The sequence below is a fragment of the Tubulanus polymorphus genome, chromosome 3 (assembly GCF_964204645.1).
Source record: "Tubulanus polymorphus chromosome 3, tnTubPoly1.2, whole genome shotgun sequence".
Taxonomy (NCBI): domain Eukaryota; kingdom Metazoa; phylum Nemertea; class Palaeonemertea; order Tubulaniformes; family Tubulanidae; genus Tubulanus; species Tubulanus polymorphus.
Window position 1 is genome coordinate 5,261,710 of NC_134027.1, and position 10,968 is coordinate 5,272,677.

At 36.3% G+C, this 10,968-nt stretch overlaps 2 protein-coding genes across 2 annotated transcripts; one reads left to right on the forward strand and one right to left on the reverse strand.

Annotated features, from left to right (window-relative positions):
- Positions 1-676: 676 nt before the first annotated feature.
- On the reverse strand, positions 677-4,043 carry LOC141901225 (MFS-type transporter SLC18B1-like). Its single transcript, XM_074788335.1, has 11 exons — positions 3,771-4,043; positions 3,588-3,683; positions 3,429-3,502; positions 2,448-2,509; positions 2,183-2,328; positions 1,935-2,036; positions 1,710-1,804; positions 1,503-1,592; positions 1,341-1,418; positions 1,062-1,155; positions 677-872 (listed from the first exon to the last, which is right to left on the reverse strand). The coding sequence occupies exons 1-11, from the start codon at positions 4,041-4,043 to the stop codon at positions 729-731; spliced, it is 1,254 nt and encodes a 417-aa protein (XP_074644436.1). The 3' UTR covers positions 677-728.
- Positions 4,044-7,874: 3,831 nt separating this feature from the next.
- On the forward strand, positions 7,875-10,968 carry LOC141901970 (uncharacterized). Its single transcript, XM_074789582.1, has 8 exons — positions 7,875-8,126; positions 8,218-8,375; positions 8,692-8,800; positions 9,069-9,141; positions 9,467-9,652; positions 9,971-10,119; positions 10,231-10,321; positions 10,421-10,968. The coding sequence occupies exons 1-8, from the start codon at positions 7,917-7,919 to the stop codon at positions 10,558-10,560; spliced, it is 1,116 nt and encodes a 371-aa protein (XP_074645683.1). The 5' UTR covers positions 7,875-7,916; the 3' UTR covers positions 10,561-10,968.

Genomic DNA, 10,968 nt, shown 5'->3' on the forward strand with positions numbered 1-10,968 from the left:
GTATTAATGTTAATTCGTGTTATTGAACCATTCTAGTGTCGTTTTACCTTGCAAAGGTACAAACACTATTTCTCTGCGTTCATGATTTACCGTTGTTTAATTAAAATACCGGCGAAGTATGCATGGATTAGATATCATATCGTTGTTTACACGTAGAATGAAATTGTAAAACTCATCATTTTCTAAATTTCTTGGTGTATTGCAATCTGTCAACGTCCAGTTACGAATCTTGTGTAGTACATCGGCATGGGATTCGAACCCGACTGCATCGCGATGCTAGGTAGTCTTGCGATGGCTTCGGGTTCGAATACTCGCCGAGGGAGGAAATAGATTGGTTGAACCAGATGATCTTAAAAATGGCAAAAGGCAGATAATACTGCCGCGAATATGTCATACTCAGGCTCCAACGAGCTGTGCATGAAGGTGATGCAATATTTTCAATCGACAAACAAATACACAATGTTAAACTACGTTTCGATTATTGTGATCTCTAAAAACACAGGCACTTTACTACAATTTAAGAAGCACATACATGTTGATATCTTGTAGAATGTTTTTATTAAGTCAATTTAATGCGATATTTTTATTTATATACATGTAATATAATTGTGTGTAATTTTATCTCGTTATTCAAACTTTTTAACTTAAAATAAATATAGCAATAAACATAGGCGTCATTTGTTTTATATCTTATCCATCGCATGAAAGACCTAAACAAGATTATAAGGTCAAGTTGTTTGAAGGTCACTGGACGCCACCGCGTCATTATTTTGGGCCTTTTGATCAGACGGTACTGGCGCATCAACCGTTTCTTTGTTGTTTGGGATTTTCCAACCGCCACAAGTCGTAATTATGATAGTTGACAAAAGACCCTGCAAATAAGGACATTCTCATAATTACCGATTCCAAATAAAAGATTGGCTATATTCAAATATAGAATCGATATGGAAACCAGATGGGTTTTATTACTTGTCCATGAACTAGTATACCCAATATTGTCTTCACACGGACGACTAGATACCAACAGGTTTGAATCTTGTCGAGAAGATACAAATACTTACGAAACATATCAGAGACAGTCCTACGATAGTGCATGACCAGGGGAAACCAATGGCATCAGTCATATAACCTCCTAGAAGTGGGCCAATTATATAACTGGAACAAGTAAAAACTGGTTTATGAACCACTTCTAGGTGTGTTTCATATATGTTGACGATTTTGAGTCACGTTTAGACTGAAATAGCTTTGATTCAAAAAGACATGTAGATTTATTGATGATATTGTTACTGACAGTAATAATGGGACAGTCGTTTGATTTCGTAATTTTCATATATTCTTACCCAGCAGAGTCAGCGATAAGGAACAACGACGCTATTAAACCGTTGAGATTTATATCATCGGCATATTTAAGTTTTTCCCTACAAATTGATATAGTATGTGTGAATTGATACGATACCAGTGTTTCAATGTTGAAATGGAATATTTGTACGCACGTTGCATACGCCTTAATGATGCCAGGCACTGGAACTGTACCAAATATTAAACTAGCACCAACTAAAGAAAAACCTAATATAGGCAACCATATCTGATGTCTGAAATGTAGATAAACATAAGCATATTACATACTGATAACGTCCAACGAATTCCTATGAAAGAGGCCATCCATCGAGATTCGAATCACGATGAAGCTAAGAGGGGAATCCACAAACCCCGGTGTTATCCCGAACAGTGGTGTTTCACCGATTTGCATCGTTGATAATCCTGTCAGACACAAACCAATTACCATAAACGGCTTTCCCAAATCCTAAAAATAGAAAATCATCAATATTCTTATATTCTAAAAACCACATCAATATGTATAAGATATGGTAATCCGTCTAATTACCTTTCTACGCTATGAAAAGAAAATGTATTTTCTGTAAATAGTTACTTACCACTTTATCTATAAGTAAACCAACAGGAATACTAACGATGATGTATATTAAAATTGATACCAGGTAAATAAGTCCAATCATAGTTGGTGAAAGGTGATAGTACTGAAATATATTGAGATGGCATTATTCGAAATACCTTAGAACCAGAAGTTGTGGATCGAACTAATTACGACGATCAAAAAAAGGAATAAACGTGAAGAAAAATACATCCACCATGATTTGATTCGATGAGAATAACGCATTATTACCCGCTTCAGGTACACAGCTACTGTTGGTTCTACAAATCCGAAAAATAGGCCGTGGGCCACGACCACCATCGTCGTAAGAACGACAGGACAACACGTCATGAGTTTAAAAAATTCTAATGGTGGATATGGTGATTTTTTTACATCGGCTGAAAATTAGAGCAATTTAGTGATTACTCGGGTAAAATGAAAGATGCCGCAGTCGAAACTATCATCGAGTTCATGTTGCAGCTTAGAAAGTGATTTGACGGGAAATGAGCTATACTACCGAAACAAACACGATTAGATCGACGATCAACGTACACATAGATGGCATGACGATGAGAGATACTAGAAAAAACAGCATGCTGATGCTTCCCAGTACGAGAAACGGCAATTCAAATCCAGATACCTATAGAAATACACCAAAATGTATATCAATTGAATATTGTAAAAGTAGCGAAACACAATATTCCATTCGTTTTGAAACTGAACTTACATCATAGAGTGCTCCGGCTATGAGTGGTCCTAACATACTACCAAAACTAATAACCGTCTCAGTAATAGCCTGAAAACAATGTTCTTTTCTTCAACTTTTGAACTATAATTCAGAAGTGCTATCTGTGTAAACAGTAATGTGCTAAACTCTGATAATTGAAATAACTTTGTCATCAATACTGATTTTAAAAATGGCTTACGGGTTGAATGAAAAATTATCTGATACCGTCGATATCTATTCATCATACGAAATAGAAATATGAGAGCATTATTTTTTTCATAAGTAAGGGACGATGTAAGGGACGATGTCAATAAGGGTATCTATGTCAAATGAGTTGTTTTTAGAAGAATTCCATGTATTTTTAAGTCAATGTAACAATGGGCGTACGTGGTTTTTAACACAATATGGTGTAATATATTATAATAGAAATAGTAAAAAAGGGAACTTACAACAACTGTGTTGATTTGTTCAGAAAATAACGTGACGATCACGGTCGCTCCAGTCGCAGTGGTTAAACCAACTCCCAGTGCCATAGTTATCCGTAGAACTATGCTCAATGATGTAAAGACTACATTGGACCGCGAATATATCACAAACCTTCAAAAAGAGAGGGGTTTGACCTATCTTATACGTCCAGCATCAAAATTCGGGAGAGCATCCCCGATTCCACCCGCCCCTTGCATTTAAGGATGTAAAAATAAAAAAATAAAATCATATCATATTCTCCATTGAAAAATACTCTGGTACATGCAAGCGGTTCTGATATCATACCCGAATGCTACAACGGATATAGAATTGATAAATGCTCCACCACAAAACATCAACTTAACCCCTACACGAGTCATCTAAAACAGATTTTAAGAAAATATTCATGAATTATTTTACGATTTAAAAATATAAAACCTAACTATTATGCCTCAAAATACTCACATAAACGCCGGCAAAATAGGACGAAAATAGTTGTGAAATTGGAAATACGGCAATAATCCAGCCAATCGTACCATGCGATAAACCTCTCTTGATGGCCTGTGAAATTCAATATCGATATGATTAATTGAAGAATTCTCCGTAAATATGTTATCCACAAGTTCATTAAACGGCATTCGAAAATACCTCATTCGGATAAAATGGCACCAGGGCAAAGAAGGACATCCATTCCAAAAGATTCATCGTATTCATTACTCCTAATAAAATGTACTTGTTTCTGGTGTTTATCTTACTGCCCGTATTTCCATCTTTTTCTCCTGCTGTATTTTCTGTGGTGTTCTCTGAATTTTTGTCAACATCAAGATTTTCAATTTTACTTCCGTAATCTCGATTCGTATCGGAATTATTAGCGTTAGTGACTAAAGGTAATGATTCTTTCCTGGGAATATCTGAAGTCATATTATTCACACAAACTTTTATTCTGGAAATGCACGTTAGACTGCGCTATATGCCATATGGGAGAATGCAAAGTTTACTATGAAATGACAGGTGCGCGGCAAAGATTATGGTATTCAGTCAGTGGTATCCACCTGTCGCAACGTAAAAGTTAATGCATAATTGTATGTAAAAACATGCGGTTTAGATAATGCTATAAATAGGGTGGACGGAAATCGTAAAGAATAATTGATATATATGTAACATGAATTAGTAATCGTATCGTTGTTTATACTTAGAGTGAAATTGTAAAACTCGTTTTTTCCTAATTTCCCTGGTGTATTTTAATCTGTCAACGTCCAGTTTTGGTAAATCGGCATCCTCCCAGCTGGGATTCGAACCCGACTGCATCGCGACAAGGCAGTCTCGCGATGGCCATCGGGTTCGAATACTTGCCAATGGATATAGATTGGTAGACAGGCACTTCACAATTTAAGATGCACAAACGTGTTGATATCTTATAGAATGTTTTTATTAAATGAATTTAATGCGATACTTTTACTTATATACATGTAATATAATTGTGTGTAATTTTATCCCGTTATACACTTAAAATAAATATAGCAATAAACAAAGGCTTCATTTGTTTTATATTTCATCCATCGATTGAAAGACCTAAACAAGATTAACGAAGTCACGTTTTTTGAAGGTCGCTGGACGCCACAACGTCATTATTTTGGACCTTTTGATCAGACGGTAACTGGCGCATCAACCGTTTCTTTTCTGTCCGGGATTTTCCAACTGCCAAAAGCCGTAATTATGATTGTCGACATAAGGCATAAGGACCAGTGATGTTATCAAACCGTTGAGGTTTATATCATCAGGATATCTAAGTTTTTCCCTACAAATTAGAAAAATGATTGTGAATTAATTCGATACCGGAGCTTTCAATGTTGAAACGGAGTGTTTGTACGCACCTTGCATACGCCTTAATGATGCCAGGCACTGGAACTGTAAAATCAAACTAGCACCAGCTAGTGAAAAACCTTATATAGGCAACCATATCAAATGTCTGAAATGTAAATAATCATGAGTATGTTACATACTGATAACCCCCACGAATTCCTATGATAGAGATCATCCATTAAGATTCGAATCACGATGAAGCTAAGAGGGGAATCCACAAACCCCGGTGTTATCCCGAACAGTGGTGTTTCACCGAGTTGCATCGTTGATAATCCTGTCAGACACAAACCAATTACCATAAACAGCTTTCCCAAATCCTAAACATAGAAAATCATCAATATTCTAATAGTCGAAAAACCCCATTAAGTTGTGTAAGATATGGTAATCCGTCTTATTACTTTTCTACGTACGTTGTGTAAAGAAAATGTATTTTCTGTAATTAGTTACTTACCACTTATCTATAAGAAAACCAACAGGAATACTAACGATGATATATATTAAGATTGATACCAGGTAAATAAGACCATTCATAGTTGGTGAAAGGTGATAGTACTGAAATATATTGAGATGGCATTATTCGAAATACCTTAAGGCGGGCGTAGGTCGGACGACAGCTTGCGAGTCACTACGACTCGCAACGACCCACCGACCTACGCCCGGCTTTAGAACCGGTTGTTAAGGATCGAAATATCAAACAAGAAACGACCATCAGAAAAAGGGATCAATGCGAGGAAAAAAATACATCCACCATAATTTCATTCGATGAGAATAATTCAATAATCACCCGCTTCAGGTACACAGCTACTGTTGGTTCTGTAAATCCGAAAAATAGGCCGTGTGCCACGACCACCATCGTCGTAAGAACGACAGGACAACACGTCATGAGTTTAAAACATTCTAATGGTGGATATGGTGATTGTTTACATCGGCTGAAATGGTACTATCCGGGTAAAATAAAACATGCTGCAGTCGATGCTATATCGAGTTCATGTTATGGCTTAGAACGTGATTTGACGGGAAATGAGCTATACTACCGAAACAAACACGATTAGATCAACGATCAACGTACACATAGATGGCATGACTTTGAGAGATACTATAAAAAACAGCATGCCAATGCTTCCCAGTACGAGAAACGGCAATTCAAATCCACATACCTAAAGAAATACACCAAAATGTATATTAGAAAAGTAGCGAAACACACACAATGTTCCATTCGCTTTGAAACTGAACTTGAGTGCTCCGGCTACGAGTGGTCCTAACATACTACCAAAACTATCAACCGCCTCAGTAACAGCCTGGAAAATAATCGTTTTGGATATACTGAATCGTTCATACGATACGAATAGATTTCTAAATTTCTATTTCTATCCGTTTTTCATTCTGCGATATGGCATACGTTAATGTTATTTTCTTCGATTGTATGACTGTAATGTAGAAGTGCTATATCTATGTGAACTGTAACTCTGATTACTGAGATAACTCCGTCATCTAAACTACTTATGAAAAAGCTTCCCGATTGAATGATAATACAATATTCATCGAACGATATAGAAATATAAAGGCATCGTTTATTCATAAGTACGAGACAATGTCAATAAGGATATCTATGTCAAATGAGCTGTTGTTAGAGAATTCCATTGATTTTTAAGCCAATGCAGCAATCGACGTACGTGGTTCTTATTATGAAATGGCGCGATGAATTATAACAGAAATGATAAAAAGGCGCCCCCGCCAAAATGAACTTTCATTTTGGCGCCCCCACCAAAACGAACTTTCAACCACGTAAAAAAATTCTTTATATGCAAATTTATGCAAATTACACATAGGATCAACGCACCAAATTGAAAAATAATTTTTCTGTGGTTGAATGCTTGTTTTGGCGGGGGTGCCAAAACGTAAATAACCGCGCCAAAACGAAATAATCTTTGATTTGGTGCGTCAAAACGAACAGAGAAAATTGGACGTTTTTCGTTGTTTATGCGGGGGCGCCAAAACGGAATTTTCTTTGTTTTGGCGCGTTGTTTTTCGTTCTGGCGTTCTGGCGTTCTGGTGCCCTCATTTACATACCAGGAATTTTACGCTATGGCCCTTATCAGCCACCATACATTCATCATATTCATTACTTCTAATAAAATGTACTTGTTTCTGTTGTTATCTTACTGCCCATATTTCCATCTTTTTCTCCTCCTGTATTTTCTGTGGTGTTCTCTGGATTTTTGTCAACAACAAGATTTTCATTTTTACCTCCGTAATCTCGATTTGTATCGGAATTATTGGATGGAGTCAATGACTAAGGGTATCGATTCTTTCCCTGGAATATCTGAAGTCATATTTTTCGGATAAACTTTTATTTTAGAAATTCATCCACGTTAGACTGCGCTATATGGGAGAATGCAACGTTTACTATAATGAAATGACAGGTGCGCGCCAAAAGATTAGGCTATTCATTCGGTGGTCACTCGTTGCAACGTATTAACGTCCATGCATAACTACTGTATGCAAAAATATGCGGAATAGACATTAATGCTATAAAGTTGGTGGACGGAAGAATAATTGATATGTAACACTGACGCATGGGGAACTCGTGTTTTGGTAATTGACAACCCCCAAGTATCAACGGGGTATTTATTAACGGGGAAATCAATACTTGTATAAAATCTGCAAAAAACCACGCGCTAATATCTCGTGTAAACGGTGAACAACTCGAAACAACGATTTTCCCCGAAACTGAATTGTAACCCATGCTTCATCAGTTATGGCACTCCCTCCTAAACAATGATCGCTTCCTTTTTGGCCAATGGGACGCATATTTGACGCATGCGGGCTTTGGCTAATTGACATATATATCAATAGCCGTCAATCGAAGCTTATCACAGTTCGCTAACTGAAATCTCGCGCATAAACTGATTTAGCTCTCGCAACATAATCATGGATCAGAACGGATCTACAAACTGGAAGTGTAGCAATGGAGATCATCATCAGTACGATGAGGATTGTCAGGCAGATGCCGTTATGATCAAACATACGTTTGAACCTGATGACGCCCTCATTTCCGTTGTCTCTAACTCATCAAGCAGATGTCATTCCATGCCGCAGAAGACGACAAAAGAGCTGAAATTAATCCCGTTCAAACGTGCAGTAAGTATACGTAATTCACATGAGCTATAGCTAATAATAATGATGATACCGAAATCACTATTCAAATATTCAAACTATATTTCATTTACAGGACACAGCATCGGAGTTTAATACGCAAATCGATACTATCTTTATATTCGATGAATGCTTTTTTGGTGCCCAGATCAAAACACAAAAAAGGGGATTTGAGTTTTTCCATACATTTGAAGCGGTTTCCAAAAATTCCGTAGCAGAAGGTCTCGATATAAAGTGAGTAAATCATTATAAGCAATAATCTTGACTATTAACATGAAATGATTAATTTAGTGCACTTCATATGGCCATAGATAACGACGTGGGTCAACTGATAAAGATAGCTTTCCCGAATTCCCTTAATTCGTCATTAATCGTGAATCAAAGAGATAATTTCGGATTTTATAGCCAGATAGAAAAGTAGTAACCCGTAACTGGGTTTTCTAATCGTCTTGTAAAACCCAGCTATACTATAAAGTCAGAAACACAGAACTCCGGTTAACATTGATCGAGAGCAATTGATCGAACACATCTACAAGTGCTTTTTTTACAGAGACGGCGACTATCTACTGATGATAAATGAGAAAAATGTTTGTGACATTGATAACAAAGGGGTCGTGGAAAAATTCAATCAGTTGCAGACGGATACAGACATTAAACTGGTAAGGTCAACAGCTTTATCGCAACAATATTATTTTCTATTTGTACTATTCATTATCGGTTTTAACCAAAAAAGGCAATATAATCCGTTAGTTCATCCGGTTTACTAGGTAGTACTTAAACTATATATTTCCGCTCGTGATGCGGGTGCACTAGAACATCTATCAAATTATCACTACATTCAAGGACAATGAACGAACTTCGAGTGGCTTGAATATTGTGCAGTAACAACGTGCCACATATCATTTTGTTATGTACTGTTTTGTCCAGGTGACATGGCAAGAATCGGAAGTTTCGCAACCACCTTTCACTACCATCAAGTTCCAATTGCATCGAAATTCGGGTACGACTTATTTTTGGTTTTCTATTAGATATGAAACTATGTAACTGGTAATGTGAATGTTTTCAATACAACATCCATCGGAAGGTCAATTAGTTTTGAATTATAGGCGTCATTTTGGTTTACTTTCTAGCTTAAGAGATAAATGGGGTTTACAATTTCATGAAATGTGGAAAGGCAGTTCAAGAATCATCCCTAAAACTGAAAAACCTGTTTGATACCATAAAATCATCCTGATATTCACGATGACTTATTTTTTCATAATAGAGATAGGGGTCCTTTAATCGGATTTCGCGCAAAAAATTAATAGACATATTAATTTTTTTAGGTATTATAGCGCCCTGTGAAGATATAACAGTGAAACACGTTACGCAATTGCAATCTCAATCTGTACCCATTGTCAGCAAGATTTACCTGTCCAATACTACACATGAGATGCGACAACAGACGCTATATATAGTACCACGTCGTGGGGCAGTGTATCGAGAGGAACGTAAAGCCGGTGACAAATCTTGTAAGCATATTGAATTATTATGATCTATACTGGTTTTGTGCATGACTGAGAACGACGACTTTCCGACGTTTTACCTACAATTTAGTAGCGATATTTTGGAGCAAAGGAAATGTTGCAAACACGAGCTAACAGGGTCAATCCCTATTTTAGGATTAAAGAAAATACAATGGGCCATATCAATTAAATATAAACTTTCATCGAGCGTGTATTTACAATGTACTACTCGTGCAAGCATTATTTCTTATCCATAAAACCAATTGTACCTGTATTATGATATTATGAACTATCAATATTTAATCATTATGTCTCGATTTTTAGTTGAACTGTATCATACGGCAATCTATGCGATTGCAAAAAACAATTTCTCATTGATTGAGCGGCATCAGTTCTCAACGAGAAATCCAGACAGCGGCAAAGCACAATTCCTTTGCTACCCAGACGATGGAAAGCCCAACTTAAGGTTTGCGGTACGTACAAAATCATGATCCACTTAAATTCTTGTAAAATTGTGCTAAAAACCAGGTATGAACCACAGCATTGAAAGATAATCATCAGCAATTGATACCGTTCGTTTATAGAAGAAAGGAAAAGATGATCCAACCACCTTCTTCGAAAAGAAAATGGACTCTGATGTAATAGGCGGAGAATTCTACTTGCGATGCGCTGAAGGTAAAAAACGGTGCATATGAAAAGAACGCCCGATTTTGATGGAACTCCGTGTAGATTGTGATACTATTTTCCTGTTGTTGATTTCTATTTCACTCCTAGGTTCGGACGATGGCGAAATATTTGTAAGTGCCCACAATCCGGAAGACGTGCAATCACTTTGCAATCTAAATGTTAAACGCAGCGAGGGTATTCTGATTTTCGAAATTTTGAAAATCACTAACGATGGTAACGCTCGTTGATCTGAGAAAATATCATTATATTTATCAACATATTCATGTTGATATCATTATTACGATTATTATTATCATCATCATTACCATTATTATCACCATTGTTATTACAATTTTTGTTACCATCATTATTATCATGTTAGTATTGTATTTTTTCCATCATGTACGTACCCTGGGTACAGCTAACTTGGTTCAAAGAAAAACACACGATACGTTTTATTGTACAAGATTCAATGAAAATAACGTATATAGTGAAAAAATGTTTTATCATATTACGTAAAGGTGTGATAAGTGTGTTTTCATGTGTCAACTGCCAAACAATTTTCAATAAAATTAAATTGTAATTGTTCATTTTGTATTTTGTATTGTTTATATGTCCATTTAAATGAATTCAAAGTTTATCCAGGAAATAAAAAA